The 17,701-nt window shown below is 33.7% G+C and overlaps 1 protein-coding gene across 9 annotated transcripts in view; it reads left to right on the forward strand.

Moving 5' to 3' along the window:
* LOC145673021 (serine/threonine-protein phosphatase CPPED1-like) overlaps window positions 1-17,701 on the forward strand; it is a 34,406-nt gene that overhangs the window by 8,599 nt on the left and 8,106 nt on the right. For 8 of the 9 annotated variants that reach the window (XM_081742331.1, XM_081742329.1, XM_081742337.1 and 5 more), the window contains 4 exons: window positions 3,938-4,015; window positions 6,394-6,603; window positions 11,042-11,180; window positions 13,851-14,143. In XM_081742331.1, coding sequence (XP_081598457.1) covers window positions 3,943-4,015; window positions 6,394-6,603; window positions 11,042-11,180; window positions 13,851-14,143 — 715 coding nt within the window. In that variant the 5' untranslated portion in view covers window positions 3,938-3,942. Of the gene's footprint in view, window positions 1-356; window positions 414-3,937; window positions 4,016-6,393; window positions 6,604-11,041; window positions 11,181-13,850; window positions 14,144-17,701 lie in introns of those variants that run through there. The other variant, XM_081742336.1, reaches the window with a different exon arrangement.

The following is a 17,701-nucleotide window of genomic DNA, read 5'->3' on the forward strand; positions in this document are numbered from 1 at the left end:
TTACACTCGTAGCCAGGCCTCTATAAACGCGGTTTCTACTATTCTCTTTGATTATAATTCGCATAATTTTACCATAAATACATATCGATACAAGAACCTAACTGTAAAAATCATGAATCTCTATATCTATTTTTAATATCTAACTTACCAAGAATTTCGTACGGTAATTTATAAATATCCTCTTAGTTATTTCAGGTGACTATTTAATTTTTCTCCATAGCAACAAGCGACTTATGATGACTCTTAATCCGCCATATTTCAAATTGTTAGCTTCACTTATAGCGATTCGAACGCCCTCTTGCGGCAATAACCAGAGGGATCGCCATATCAGCAGTAATATAGTGTAACAAGTGAACGTCTAGATGACTCACAAATGAATAAAATCTAATAACACAGCTATTTTAAATTATTCGGTAAGTTTTTAAGCTAAAAATTCAGTAATATTCAGTTTTATTTATATTAATTGTTCCAAAATACTATATAAACTGTGAAGAAACGGTTACATGGTTTGAAGTGAATCGGTAAAACTGGATTTTTTTTTTTTTTTTTTTTTTTTTAAATAATAATACTCAAAGTTTTAATTTAACTTTCCGGATGAGTTCACGTGCGTACTTCATATCAAGATTGAGTACATGTATTCTTTTGTGCCATTCCTTATACTAACAATATAAAACGAATTAACATTAAATTAGTGTAAACTTACACGTAACAAAACTGGGCACAGTAATATTATGCGGGAACCAACTTCGACTTTAACCGGTACACATAACAATACGGATCCAATGTAAACAAACCGGTAATCGGTCTGTTACATCAAAGACCCCTACATTTGTATTTTTTCGTATTTCCTCAACCGATTTAATAAAGAATGTGTTAAGCTCATCAGGGGAAATGGGTATACTATCCCTATTACCAACTTTAGCTACCTCGTTAATTAATTTCCAAGCCTCTTTACATTTATTGGGTTCTGCCTCAATTTTTGCTACATTATATAAATTTTTTGTTTGCTTTAACGCTAATTTATAATCCTTTTTTGCTTTCAAATACTTTTCTTTGTTGTTTTCTTTTTTATCCCATCTGTATAATGCTAATAATGACATAACTGTACATTTCATAGTTGCAAGTTGGGTAGTATACCAATTTGTATTACCATTTATTTTTTTTATATTCTTTTTGTTAGTCTTAACTTTAACTTTCCTTTGAGGAATAGATGTATTAAACACATTAAAAAAAACTTGCATGAAACGCTCAAACGTTTTATTAGCTGATTTTATAGATATAGGTCCAGTTAACACATTCAACCAATTTACACTATTCAATGAATTTCTAAAATGTAAAATTCTCTCATCGGATATTGGTCTTGCAATTATGAATTTACTCTCCTCAATTACATATTTCCTAGCAATTTCTTCATATTCCTAGCAATTCCTAGCATATAATCTTCAATATTTATGTTCAGAATAAGATTACAAATGCAAACTATTTATTTAACTGAATTTTCAGCCAACTTTTTGACTATGTATTTCGCACGACATCTATAGTGATGGCAAGCGCCAATTGCACTAGGCTTAAGCAAACATATGATTAATTACATTACTCTATATTGGATTCGGAATAGTTCTGGAGACCATATTAAATGTACAATGTGCAAAGTGGTATAGAAGTCGTTACCTGTTCGCGGCCGAGGGCTAACGCGTGTGACTTCTCTATTCATTGTCCTGAGTTCGATTCTGGGGAAGCTACTTGCCTCGGATACGAACCCGAATAATAATTCGGACCTCACTTTATACAGAAGTCCCGGCTTCTAGACCTCCGTACGTAAAACTAAAAGGTTTCATTTCTAGACCTTGGTGCCGAAAAAGACTGTTAAATCCAAGTCAATTCATCCCGACTCATATTAGAACAATGTTGGTATAACATAGTCATGCAGGTATCGTTTCATATTTTATAGTAAAAGAATACAATGCTTTTTAATGCATACTATTTCAGTCAACATAAATATAATTTATTTTTAGTTGTTAATCAACATATACGCGAAGTCAGTTTGTTATAATATTACGTCGAACAATGAGTTTTTTTTTTCTTTCTTTCTTATGTATTTCTCAGCTGTACAGTCAGCGAAAGAAGTTCTTTCCGTTTGGTAAAATTTATTTTGGGAATAATAGTGGTATGCCTGGAAAGTACGGAAAATTACATTCTTTTTACTTTGCTGAAAACTGTATTCAAATTGTCCTTCCATTGTGAAGGTATTTACGAAACTAATTTTTTTCAAACGAAAAAAAGAAAAAAACTTTTGTCGATAACTACAAAGTTAGTTATTAGTAGCTTGCACATTGAGGTAATTTGCTGGTAGCTTTAAGTTGATTAAGTAATAATTTTACCCCATATACTTATATTATTTATCAAATTGCTGACTGAGCGTGTCGCTGATGCATCCATGAAGATTCAGTTTTTTATGTATTTTGTCAGGGTCGATTGATTTCAGTCAAATGACTTTTCTAAAAAAAGAAATCTTTGATTTGAATCAAATATATTTTACTTAAAAACACGAAAATACAGTATTTCTGACCATTCTAAGACACAAATGAATGCCAGTCGGGAACCAGAATCTTGATTCGTATTGTGTGATGGTAGGATCTTGAGGCTTTTCACTAAGATCATATCAACTTCTTTGAATTTTAGTGAATCACGTAAAAAACAATAAAGAACATACAAATGTTGAAAGTAAGTCAGATGGTATCTGTAAAACGCTATTATGTTGTAATGTCTATTTGGTAGAGACAATAATAGTCCGGGATTTTTCCTTCCACCAATTTTATTATAAAATGATTCTCTAGAAAATTAATTACAAAGTTCTTGTAATATAAATAAGTGTTTCCAATATTGGACCTGAGAGCACGTAAAGTGGCCTCGGTCTTGATGAAAGTAAAGATTAGGTTTGTACGGACACTTCTTTGCCCAATTCGGCCTCCAAGCCGTTGTAAAAGGAATCTCCTTAACTAAAGGAGCTGGTCTCACGAGGATACCCCCTTTTGTCCAATGCGGCCTTCAAGAGTAAGTTGTAGCTGAGAATCTCCTTCGCCCAAATCAGCTACCAGAGATTAGGTGAGGTGATTTCTGAGTGTCTCGTTTCTCCTCGGGTTTCGTCGTGCAGGCCTCGTGTCCTTCTGTTTACTTCATGTGTTGTCTGCTTAAATTGATGGCTATAGACAATAACACGTATTCTATGGTTATAACACGTGCTTGAAGGAATGGTAAACTGAATTGTAGGGATCCTTACAACATGAGCTAATAATAGTTGTCAGGACCATTCGTATAGTGCATAAATTTGGGTGTGCCCAACAATTATGTGATAAACTGACACCCACATTCTTAGTCTATAAGAAAAGGTTTGGAAATGGTTATTAGTTTATTTAATAGCATTTTATATTTTTCATATTCTACATTGTCTTTAAGGTCACTAAAGTAAAAAAAATGGGGATAAGCTCAGCGCACAGTCTTAATAATGCAAGTTCAAACAGTTGTTTTTTTATTTATTTATTAAAGTTCATTTTTTTTTTTTGACAATGTACTTAATTTAATTATTTCACATTGTACAGGAGAAAGCTTAGATCCATATAACATTCAATATTCACATATATACGTTTCTTGAGTTAATTCTATTTTCTTTGTCTTTATTATTTAATTTGAATTTCTCCCTTTCTCTACTGCCAAAACTTGGGATGTGAAACTATTCATAATGAAACACAAAATAAGTAGCGTTTCGTTCAAATGCAATGTCTTCAAGATAAGGAAAAAGATAGTCAATAATTAATGGACAATTGTACTTATACAACATCTTATAATCATTATTTTTTCCCTGGTTTTAGTCCAAATAACATTTACTTCAGAAAGCTTTTTTTTTTTTTTTTTTTTTTTTTTTTTTTTTTTTTTTAAGGATCAATGGCTGAGAGTCCAGATGTAAGTGCATGGAAGGTGTTCACTAAAGATCGGAAACACCTGAGCTTTAACGAAGGTAAGGGGATTTTATTTTCTTACTGCTTATTTAGTATCTTTTTTAATTATATTTTTAGACTGAGTAAGCATTATATCCATTATTTTGGAGTACTAAGCGAAGTACACATCCTTTTTTTTTTTTTCATTGATTTTTCCCCGCTTACGCTGCGTGGATATTTTGGACGTTTCGTTTCCATCTTCCTCAGATACACAAATCACTTGCCTTTCACCACCATTTTTCCACTTCGTTGGCTAGATAATCCTCATCTCTTCTCTTGATGTAACCGCAGCTCCTTCGAGGCTAAGCGGTTAACATACGCGCTTTTGGCGCGGGAGACCCGGGTTCGATTCCCGGCGGAAGCGCATATTGTTCGGATTCCACGTTAATCGGTGGGTCCTGTCTCATATAGCCTCGCTGCTAAAAGAGACATTAAACTCAAAATCAACTCTCTTGATATAACCATATCACTGTAATCTTCTTTTTTGTATTTTGCCTCAGATATCCTTGTTATTAACTTTTAAGTTATTTCTATATTATTTATTTGGTATCAGCAGGAATTATCCGAGAGCTACAAAGCTTTAGAGATGTGCGAACGTACTAGTATTTATCTAAATAAAAGATCATATCTAGGTTTTACCTTCTCCGTATGGATTTATTTCCCTTTCAATGGCAAATGTGTCTATTTGCCTTTGGTGAAAATTATAGTATGCCTAGAGACATCTCTAATACCCATACCTCTCGTCTTGGTTAGTCTAGCCTTCCGTTTCTCATGCTGATCCCACACCACAGACAATTAATCTTAGATAGAGACAATTAAGAATGTTCCCTCCAAGTGAACTTTGTGGTGGACAAACACCGTGTGCGTGGGTTTCCTCGGGGTTCTCCCGTTTCCTCCCACTTTCTTCATTCCACCATTTCATTCATTGCTCATCATCACCGTCTCCTTTAGCCTAACCGGCATATGCGTTGGAGGTAAAACTTAAAGATTTCATTTCATTTCATTTACAATTAAGAATGATCCACTTCTGCTTTGCGCAGGACTTTATTCAAAATTAAATGAAATAGAATGGATCATTCGGTTTAACGTCCCACGTTTATGGCTTTAGGCTGAGGAAGAGGGTGATTAAGGCAAGTGAATGATGATAGAAGAATTTGTGAAATGAGAATGTGAGAGGAAACGGGAGTATCCCGAGAAAACCCACGGACATGATATTGTCCACCTCACATTTACTTGTCCCGGGATTGAACCAGGGACCCCATACACCAGAGGTAAGCGCTCTACCGCTGAGCCACTGTGTCCCCAGAATTTTATTCAAGGTTCATTCAGTTATTTTCTACCATCGAACTGGAAAGAGGTAAAGAATGCTGATATCCACCCCACCCCACCCCATAGTGACGTGACCAAGACAGAGCAATGTACTTACATGACATACAGTAGAATTTTTAATGGGTCGTTCTTTGCAGATATGATACATGATAAACAATATAAAGGGATGTAAGCAATTTAAAAGAATAAGCTAAATTTTATTAAAATACAGATGAACAATGCAGCATCTTTAAGCAAGATTGTATTAGGAAAATCAGAGAGAGCATTTCTCTGTTTCTTAAATTTTAATATGTTGTCTCATTGTACATTAGAAATTCCTTCAGAAGGTAATGATAATTTTAGGGAAGAAATTATGATACATCTTTCTAAAATTTACTGTAATTATCAGTATCAGATCTTTTCCTTATCCTCAAGTGAACCTTGTGGTGGACAAACACCGTGTGCGTGGGTTTTCTCGAGGTTCTCCCGTTTCCTCCCACTTTCTTCATTTCTCATCATTACCATCTCCTTTAGCCTAGCCGGCATAATCGTGAGACGTAAAACTCTTTAAGATTTCATTTCATTTTCTCCTTAGCCTTAAGGATCTTCACTACAGCGAAATTAAACTATCGCTAATTTTAGAGTTTTTCTGTAATATCTTCAAAACAAATAAAAATACTCGAAAAGCGAAAATGTAGTGAACTAGACAATACGATTGTGCATGTGATACCGTTATCACAACTCATCTATCTGCTCTCGATTTGCAACTGTAGATAGATTTAGTATTTTTTGCGGGTTCTGTAAATAGCGTGATACCAAAAGCGGATAGATGAATTGTGATAAAGGTATCACATGCAAAATCGTATTGTCTAGTTCATTACGTTTCTGCTTTTCGAATATTTTTATTTGATTTGAAGATATTACAGAAAAACTCAAAAATTAGCGGTAGTTTAATTTCGCTGTAGTGAAGACCTTTAAATGTAAAATTATACACTAATAAGAATTTAACATGAAAAGCTTATTTAATAATAGTGCTGCAAGCGCTTTTGTGATAAAGAAGAAATAAATTATTTTTTCTTGATTTTTACAGCAAATGAGTCCAAATGGCAAGAGCCTTTTTATTTTATCCAAGGTGCTGACCCACAATTAGGACTTATTCAGCGTTACATAGAGAAGAATCCTAAACCAGGTTGGGAGAAGGAGATTGCTTTAACGAAAAAAGCAATCGAAAAGATAAATCGTATGAGACCAAGACCCAAATTCTTTGCTGTGTGCGGTGATTTGTGTGACGCCATACCTCGTAAGTATTTGTTTACAAAATTTGGTAACATTGTTGTCCAAACAATAGGCCATCTACCAAAAGCAGTGAGAAAGTGGATATTATATATTTCATTAACGGTTCAGATTGCACATGTCAGCATAGGAATCTCTATAATGTTCGGTGATAATACTGTAAATTATACGTAATACTGATGATATAATGAATACTATATAATAATTATAATGAACATTTAATTTTAGAAGATGAAGTAAGTTTTTTTTTATTTATTTTTTTTAATGGAAGCTATTGGATGAATATTTATTATTTTTAAAAAAATGTTCCTATCTTGCATCTCGGACTTGAGAATTATAATGGCAAGCTTATTTCAGGCTTTCTTTGGGCCGTTTTTCAATGCTTCTACTATTACACCGCTACTAAAACATGATTATTATAAACTCTGTCTAATCCCCCCCCCCCCTCACATGAACAAGTTATGAAAAAATTAAATATTAGTCATATTAAGATTGCATGAGTATATATATACGAAAAATCGGTAACTATATGAATTTGAATGCCTGAACTGTCCCTTCTTGATGAAATTCCTTGTACTCCACTGGTTTCGTCCATCCATAGAAACTCATGCTTCAGTTTCTCTTTGTAAAGAGGACAAGGTAAGATCAATCCACAATTATGCAAATTATTTTGGTTTATATTATAAAAACATTGGAGTACACAGAAAATAGCTCCATCTTCTTTATATATAGCTCAGTTGGGTAAAGAGCTCAGTTTCGGTCACAGGTTGAAACCGTGGTGGGAGCATACACAATATCTCGATACAAACCCGAGAATTGAGGTCCGTCTTTTATATCTTTGGCGTCTTTTAAAATGAGATTGATACTGAAATATATTATGACTAAGCTCTTCAATATGACATTAGCAACATGACATATACACCATAGTTAATGAGATACACCCCAAAGTTACGATAAACTCTAAAACTTTAATTTTTGTTTAACTATAATTAGGGATGTGCCGATACCACTTTTTCACCGATACTTAAGAGGCCGATACTGTCGGTACCGATACCGATACTTTTGGACATATTTCTTATATATTATCAGGAATTTTCAGAATAATAAAATGATCTACGTTATAATAGGGTATATTAGATATAAGTCCAAAATTTTACATACAAAGACAAAAAGCAGAGTTTTGTATTACATTCCACACAAAAAATATATTTCCTCTAAATTTAATCGAACTCACATAAAATGAATTAAAATGCAGCAAATATTTATATAGTGTAAGCTTAATTCTAAGAGTTAGTGATTGATATTTAGAGTGTTAATGTTCTTTGACAGTTACATTGCATTTATTAGTCTCTACTACATACATACAGTGGCGGCGATTGGACGTTTAAAGTGGGGAGAAGCAAGACATGATCTGAACATTTGTGTATCAATGTTAGTTTTCTTGATTGTTTCTAACACTGTTTGACGAAAGGTTGTATAATTAATAGGATACTACTTTTTCAGTTAAAATACCGTGTATTGTATATCATATTTTATTAAGTAAATTGACAAGAGCAACGAAAGTAGGCACTAGCGTTTTGTACTCTTAAACAACGAAGATCTAAGAAGAGATTTGATTCCTTGCTCATGAACATCTTAAAATTCTGTCTGGAAAATTGTTTGATCTGACAAATGGCCAGTTAGTCAGTGGCCAACGGTCATTATTTGATACCAAAATGTTCATCATCCTCTAAGGTATTGATCAACACCAACATCATCTCTCTGTGACTTACTGTTCCCAAGATATTGGCCAAAATTCCGATTTCGGGAGATTTAAGGAGCCATTTCTCGGGAACCTTAAGTCATAGAAAGATGATATTGGTGTTGATCAATACCTAAGAGGATGGTGAACATTTTGTTAACAAGTAGTAATCGGTGACCACTAATTATATCAGCATTTCAATATATATATACGGTGATAAAAAGTGACAGCTCAATATAGCTAATTCAATAGATTCCCTAATACGCAGTTTCCAAATTTGTAAATGTATTATCTATTGAATTTAATCAAATACATTTAATATACAATTTCATACAAATTTCGAAAAAAAAAATTTCTTTTTTTTTTTAAAGTTCGTTCTGACACTGCTCTTCCAGTATTCTCAACTGTTTCTTTCTTATTTTCTGTTCAAAGAAAAAATCCAACGAAAAGAGCTTCGCTGCGTCTGCGAAAAGGCATTGTTGTGTCTACTAGTGAAAAAAGAAACATTTTTTTCTTTCACCACCAATTTGTAACTGCGGAATACCATAAATGCTGTGGCAAAACAGTGGAAAAGGTAGAAGTTGATTCTTATTACTCTCTTTTTAATCAATATTCCTTGCTCTTAGAAAGAAGAAATGACATTTTAGGAACTGTCGATTTTTTGTGAAATTAAAGAATAACTTGTGAAAAACTTTTCTTGTTTTGCGAAATGTTCTCTAAATTAGTTTCAAAGTGGCTGACTAATATCGAGATCTTGTAAGAAGAAATGAAAGTACGCTGGAATTATTGCGCTCCAAAAGGTTAAATTTGGGGCATTTTCCGTAGCGATTAAAACGCAATTCATGTAGCTTTCTTAACACCACGGGAAGACAAATAACCAATACGTACTCATGCCACGACAAATATTATATAGCACTATTTTTTCTATGAACCAGTAATACGTACAAAAACTTTACATTTTCAAATTAAACCATATACATTAAGGGGTTACTTCAAAAAAGTGGGGGCAACTGCCCCTAATCGCCGCCCCTGCATACATATAATGTAAACGGATACTACCATTACAAATTTTTATTGTTTATAAAATTATGCCTGGTGAACCAGGTGTTGCTGTGTGTACCTTAAAAGTAAGTGGGTTTCTTAAGCGAAGTCGAAAATGATAAAATTATTTATTAACTTTAACCAGTAAGTAGGAGAAAATAATGAGAAAATGAGCGTCTTGTGAGTTTCTTCCATAACATTTTTTTCTGAATCGAAACCTCTGTCTCGTTTGGGACTCAAATAACGGGTCTGCTATGCTGATCATAAGCGCCCGAAGGGGGAGGGCAGGGTGAGTCCGGCCCGCCTGGCTCACGAAAATGTATACATAATATAGCAAACCACGTGTATTAAATACCAGACGTAATATAGCAACCATGTAATGGACCCTCCCTAGAAAATTTTCTTCGGGCGCCCATGATCCTGACTGAGGGCCTTTGGCTTTTCTTCACCAGTATTTTTTATGGAGGGACTAAAATTATCAATTGACTACGATTAGTGCAAATCAAGGCGTACACATGCATAATAAAATCGATGAAATATAAGTGTAACTGTTAATATTAAACAAATTGAAAATAGTTCGGTAAATATCGGTGTCCATTTACCGATACCGATACTCCCAAAAGTGGCCGATATCACCGATAACGATATATCGGTACATCCCTAACTATAATATATTTTGCGTAGTGAAGGCAAATATTATTATTAGCAGCGGCGTATTTACGATTTTGTTTCGGGAGGGGCTTTGCTAACTTTCGGGGGGGGGGGCTTTGCCTGAAAATGTGAAAATTCTGCAAGATATTTCATATATTTTACTATAGTAAGTAAGATTTCGGGGGGAGGCTTAAGCCCGGAAGCCCCCCCCTAAATACGCCACTGATTATTAGTGATATGAAGTGTGAACGTGAAATAAAAGCAAGGATAGGAGTGGCGAAAGAAACCTTTAAAAAAACTTTGAACAGTTTAGAAAAAGAATCATAAAGTGCTTCGTGTAGAGGATTGTACTTTATAGATCAGAAACATAGACATTACGCAAAAATGATGAAAAACGAAGCAGGAAACTTTCAAAATGTGTATGTGAAGAAGAATGGAGAGAATTAGTTGGCTCGAGCGGAAAACGAATGAGAGGGTGTTAGAAATAGTGGGGGGAAAATGACAATTTGAAATATTAAGAAGAGGAAGAGAAACTGATTGGGACATTGGTTAAGAAGGAACTGTTTCGTGTGGGACGTGCTAGAGAGTATGGTGGCAGGAAAAAGAGGGAGGATTATAATTAATGGACGATATCAAAACTGAGATATCGTACGTGAAGACGAGGAGGTTAGCGGAAGACCGTAGAGCATAGAAACTTCTCAGTTGCAGCAAGTGACCTGCCAATAATGGTAGAATACCTATGATGATGATATATTTTAAACGTAAAACGTATATATTAATTGACAGGTCATATCGAGCTGAATAAGATGGCATGCTTTAGAGCAAATTCGCATGCGTAGTTTTCGAGAAATTAGTAAAAAACTAATTTGTATGGCGCTGAAAAGTATGTCGTTCGTTGCCGGTAATAAGTGAGAGCTTTTATTCTGGTAAAGCAGATTGTACTTATTGTTGTTTGTATTCTCCTAACAGTGACACTATACTATTTTTCATATTTCTTACTTTACTCTTCTAGATGAAGAGCGAGATATTCGAATTCAACAAGAGTTGGATTTCAAAAAATTGTTTCTGGAGCTTAATCCCGAAATTCCTCTTGTATTTTTGAGTGGCAATCACGATGTAGGTGATATTCCAACTAAGGAATCCCTGGAGTGGTAAGTAAAAGAAAACTTGGGCATATTTATTTTGCAGAGTTTTTATAGTCATGTTCTTACGTTGAAAAAGAAAGAGAGAACACAGGAGAGAAACACATAATTGCTGTCTAATCTTTACTCCGAATCCGTGTTAAAATGCTCCGAATTTACAAACGCTTGCGTTTTTGATTTTCTAGAAAGTAAAAGGTTAAAAATAAATTTAAAAAATGAAGGAAAGAAGCAGGTATATGAAGATTTACGACATGTGGTTAAACAAAGCAGAAAACTATATAGAATAATAAAATAAAATAAAAATTATACATTAAAATTTCCTGGGGAGTCAGCGCAGGGTATATCAAAATAGTAGTGAAAGGCAATTTTACCTCAAGCAAATTTATTAATTTATTAAAAAATTATTTGTCCTCCATAATTTATTTATTTATTTTTCTTTCAAAATTTTGCACTTATTGAGAAATGGCAGCCACATTTAACATAAATTTAGATCCACATCCGTGTTCGTGTTCCTCCAGCCTAGAGCACGTTTCTCAAACTATGGTTCGCAGACTGCAAGTGGTTCTCGAAGTATTTTTTTTTTTTTTTTGATTGAACATTAGTCCAAAAAGGAAAAGTAAAAATTCAAATAAATACCGTACCACATATTATACGTAGTTGAGAATCTCAAACAGAATTAGGAAATTATAAAAGCAAGCGTCTCTCACTTCCTCTCTCAGGACTGACATTTTATGGAATTTATTACCTTTCTACTCTTTCAGATATTCTTGATAACCTTCAATTATAATTAATAATAGAAACTAATATTGTATTTTTCTTCTGTTAATACCAAAATAAAATTAAACGAATATTAATTAATATTACTTTAACAATATAAATATACATATATTAACATGTGCTCAAATAAATTAATAAAAAAGGATAAATTTACTTTCGAAGGGGACAAAAGTATTGTGGTCCTTAAAACATTCTGGGTGATAATAGTGGTTTTCACTTGAGAGAAGGTTGAGAAATGCTAGTTTAGAGCATATAAAATAATCTCTAAAAATTGCTTAGTTTTTCTAGCAATTTCAAGGTTCACATTCAAATTCAGGTATTAATTTCCATGACTGAAAAAGTAAAGTTTCACTGACCCGCAACACCGCTAACAATATCATGTATGGTTAGATTTGAAAAAAAGCAAAAAATAAGTTTTTAATCTGGCTCCACCATTCTCATAGCAGTCCAACGATCCCATTTATATTTTTCAATACAATGTAAACATACTTACTTTTTTTTCCTATAAATACTTATTAGGCAAATTTCCGATATTTGTAATACAATAAAACACTAGTACCAAACAATAGTTATACAGAACAATATCTTTAATATCTCGGCATTCTGAATACACTCATAAACAAAAACAAGTAAACATTATCTACAAGTAACAAACCTAACTCATTTTTCTTCTGTATCATTTGAATTTTTGACTTAATTTGTTGTTCTTCCAAAAGCTGAACTATCACCACCTTTCGGCGCTCCTAAACTTCTTTATTATAGAAACGTTATAGAAACAATTTTGTTTTGACTCTTTTTCGTATCATCTTCTTTTGGAATCTGCCTTGATTCCAGAGACAACTCGTGAGGGAAGTCACAGCGTAGGAAATTAAAGTTTTATATATTACACAAAGAAAAAAAAATTCATGACGACCGGAACTCGAACCGAGAACTTCGGCGTACCGTGCCGATACGTTAACCATTACGCTACCCAGTCCACTCCCTGAAGAGCAATGCACTCATTCTTAAAGTTGGTGTTATTTCACTCAGACAACATGATTTGTACTTCAACTTCCAATTGTGAATGGACAACCCAGTGTTACACCTCTGACTGTGTTATCATTATTATTAACGAATGGAGGAAACAGCTGATTTATAACACACATGTTCCTCTATTGGTGCAGCGCCGACGTTTCCAGTCCAGTCACTTTGTGTATCATTAAATTCGCAACAATACCAACTTCAAGAGTGAGAGATTATATGGCTGTCCAGAGAGCGGACTGTGTAGCGTAGTGGTTAACGTTTCGTCACGATAAACCGAAGATCCCGAGTTTGAGTACCGGGCTAGTCATGCTCTTTTTCACTCTTTATGTATCGCTGAATTCGTACCAATACAGGCATTAGTGTTAAAAATTGGTTCTTTCCTCCATTCATTAATGTAAAGTTTATAGCTTCAAAATAAAGGAAGAAAATTTACTTAATGTACTAATTGTCGTATATAAGAACTACTACATTTAATACGTTTACTTCTGTCAGTGTAAAAGCTATAAAACTTGAATTTTGACGAGTGTGACTTCCTTCGTGAACCACCTCTGCATGATTCTGAGATAATTTCTATATCTTCTGTGGGTAGCTGAAAAAAAAAACTCTATGACTTTTCTGTGAAATATAGTAGATTTCCTTGACTTTCGACATATTTTGAAGCATTTCCCTGAATCATCTTAATTTTTCCCTGACCTCCAAGGTCATTGTGAACCCTGTATATGACATGTGAAATATGGCGTAGTGTAATATTGATAAAATACATATAGTACTGAGAATGGCATGAAATAAAACATTCTTAATGCGTAATAATGAAATTTCTATTTCTGCAGCGCAGTTGCGTTAGATGGTATAGTTCTTTATACATTTCTCTGATTGCAGGTATCGTTCGTCATTTGGTGACGATTTTTTCTCATTTTGGGCCGGTGGAGTGTTTTTTATTGCTTTGAACTCCCAGTACTACATGAATACAACGAATGTTGAGGATGTAGCTACTGAACAGGAGCTATGGCTTGAATCACAGTTGGAAAACATAGAAGTGAATGGATGTAAGCATGCAGTGATTTTGCAGCATATACCATGGTTTCTGCAGCAGCCGGATGAACCACAAGGTGGTTATTTTGCTGTTCGTCCTGATCTTAGGAAAATTATGCTGGAAAAGTTCAAAAAAGCTGGTATGTATTTATTCAAGGCTGAGTTTATATAATTTTCTCTTGTTTATGATATATTTATTTCTCCACGCTAGTGTAGAGCATATAATACAAGCTCTAAAAATTACTTAATTTTTCAAGCAATTTGACATATAAAACATGTTACAATTGAAGTATTCCATGACCGAAATTATCTAAACTGGGAGCTAAATGTATAATTTCAATACTGGATTGATGTAGTTATCAACAAATGTGTATTTTTGAATGTGTTTTAATAGATTAAATATGATAAATATATTGATAAAAATAAATAAATGAAATAAAAGTCGCAGGATTTTCCCTGAAGGATTCGAGATTTAATTGTATTCCTTTCAAACTATTACTGCATCATAATTTCATCTAGGATTTAGATTTCTGGGCTTTCGGCATCTATGGTCATTTAGCCTGTCACATATGAGGGATGACGTCCGTCGGCGAGCACATTATCCGGGGAAAGGGAAGGAAGGAAACGGCCTGGGACCTATATGTTAGGTACCACACCGGCATTTGCCTGGTGAGAATGAGGAAAACCCAGGAAAACCTCATTCAAGGTGGTTGACCTGAGCTTCTTACACTTTTGAGACCGAGTGCCCCCACCGGAAATCGAATCCGGGACCACTCGCACCGAAGGCGAGAGCGTTAGCGACTACGCTACATAATTTCATCTTATAATAATAGCTGTGATAAATATACTTCGTAAACAAAGCTACTGAATTCAGGAGAGATGTTGAAGAACTAATTTCTATCAACAGAGGACGTGAGTCTTGATTTGATTTAATATTTCTTCAGTAAAATATATGTGGGTGTTGATAGATGCATTATGAGTTGGGAAGAAAGGGCTCAAAAAGACGTATGTAACATATGAGCAAATTAATCATGTTGGTTGGAATTATGTAAAGCAAATTAATAAAAATAATGTTGGTTGTAATTATGTAAATTTGCGAAGATTAGTTGAGAGATATGTAAACGAATTTAAATAAACTAAAAGAGAGCCTATTCATTCAATTATTCCAATGTGAGAGAGACGAGTGTAAAAGAGTAGGTTATAAGAACGTAAATAAAACATAGTTTGAGAGTCAGTGGAACCACTAATTAATATTATGAGTATCTGGTACAACGTATTCGTTAGACGTAGCAAGGAACTTCGTGTTTATGCCAATTGATACACGATCGCTCAAAAGAGTAGTAGGAGTTTATTCGGACATCTGAAACAGGAAAAAGTGTACAACTCTCAGCAATCTATTATTCTTCAGTATGGAAGCGATGGCTTTAATAATACATTTTTACCTTAGTCTTTACCACTTGATAAGGCTTACAAAGACTGAGCGAAATATTGTAAAAAAAATTTTTGGATTCAAATTGTCATGGCCAGGTACGCTTTTTGTATATTTTATATTGATAATGTCACACATTTGTAAAATGAATTGAAGATTTGAAAACAGGGTGTCTACTGAGTTTCATTTTCAAAATTCCAGTATATTCAGTATAACTATCAGAAAAATTCCTGTACCTAATACAATGATTTTTTAAAGTTCTTTAGGAATAATCACTTTTTGATGATTTCAGGTTTGTAACTGCTTTACCATCAAAAGAATATTTTATTTTTAATAAATTTAGTTAACCTTGATTTTTTGAAATACAATGATTTTTGATCATTTTTAAAGGGCCTCCCAACTCTCCTTACAGCCCTCCTCTCCACCCATTGCTTTAAATGTCTAATTACAAAATGTATACAAATCTTCCTTTGGAAAAAATTTACAATCTCAATGAATACAAAATTGTTTCATAAAAGACTATTAAAACAATAACAAAGAAGTATTGTTGACAAATTAACAGTTTCATGATTTTCCAGTATGTGGATCAAAATTTCAGTATATTTCCAGTATCAAAATTAAATTCCAGGGTAATTCAAGTATTTCCAGTATCAGTAAACACCCTGGAAAATCTTAATATGAAAAAATTAGATTATTCTGTTACTAGGCATGGGTAGTATATTCCTGAATTCTGTCGGTGTAGAAATGGCGGAAATGTAAACTGTTAATTTTGTGGTACAGATAGCTGCGCGTCTTAAAGTTCAGCAGTTATTTTGTCAGCAAATAACAACTTTATTTGAGAGTGCAGAACGTCTTGAGTACCTATAATACGAGGGCCATTCAGCTGTTGATAATGTTGAATAATAATAATAATAATAATGTAATATCTTACGCAATTTGTATAGCATTCAGATAATACTTAAAAAGTTGTGTGATATAACGCAAAGGGCATTTTTATTTATTCATACCATCAATGTCTTAACGTAAATAGTAGGCTGGCATTTCAGCTACTGTAATTCTGCACTTTTTGTTACTTTCACAGCCGAAAACAAAATAAAAATTAATTGTGTTTAAGGTTTATTGAATATAGGAAGTTCTACGGTATTTGTTTTCAGAAAACTAAATAAATATTCAGCGTGTTTTCTACGTTAGAATAGTTATGGTGAGAAATCGACACTTAAACATATGCTATGTATTATTTGTGTGTGTAGTATACCCGAAGGCTATTTACTTATCGTAGCTAGACGAGAGCACTAAACCAGTTAAACGGTGGTAGGATTTCCAGTTTATTTCCTTTGTGATTTAAAATGTGTATATATGACAGGCTGGAAATAGGAGATTGGAGTGTGAAGGGATAGATAAGATGCTAATTAGAACTAAGGTTACTATGTACAAAAGTTGAGTAATTCATTACCACATGTTAATTAATATTCTTCAAGTATACAAAGCACTGATTTCTTTCAGATCTTATATCGAAGAGTCAAAATCTTGTTAAAGGTAGTGTATCCTGTAACACTTTTAAAACAGTATATCAGGATTATAAAATGTTTTTCATAATATGTTATTGCTATCCTATAAACTGTGAAAAGGAGAATGTCTGACACATTTATTATTAACGTAATAATACCATTAACTTTATTGTGCCTGTATATTTATCTTGTGAAAAATTTCAGAAACACTTCTATTCTCTTCGTCGTCATGACATACGGAGAAAAATACTAATATTAAAACATACCTCACATTCCTGCTAGTCAAAATTAAATGCACAGTTTTATAACTTCGCTATACAAAAACAGACCATGATCACTGTCTAGAAAGCACTCACATGACTAATTTATCAAAAACTGGAAGACATAATATCGTAATATAACTGAAAATGTGAACAACGATAAGCATTCACTGGCACTCAAAAGAATATAAACGCAGTAATTGTTGTGCTTCACATTTCCTTATGTCTAGTTGCTTCTTTGATGAAAAACACATTTATTTTTTTGGAAAGCAAGATATGATAAACTGCAAGGTAAGTTAATTTTTGTAAAACTGTTGATGATACTACTCAAATTCTTATCCAGACTCTCTTTATCGATGGGCATCGGTGGCTCTGTGGTAGAGTGTTCATCTCTGGTGCATGGGGTCCTTGGTTCGATCCCAGCTTGTGCCAAGTGAGCTTTGTGATGGATAAACACCGTATGCGTGTGTTATCTCGGAGTTCTCCCACTTTCTTCATTCC

This window comes from Thermobia domestica, chromosome 16 (genome assembly GCF_964235325.1).
Source record: "Thermobia domestica chromosome 16, izTheDome1.hap1.1, whole genome shotgun sequence".
In the NCBI taxonomy this organism is placed as follows: Eukaryota; Metazoa; Arthropoda; class Insecta; order Zygentoma; family Lepismatidae; genus Thermobia; species Thermobia domestica.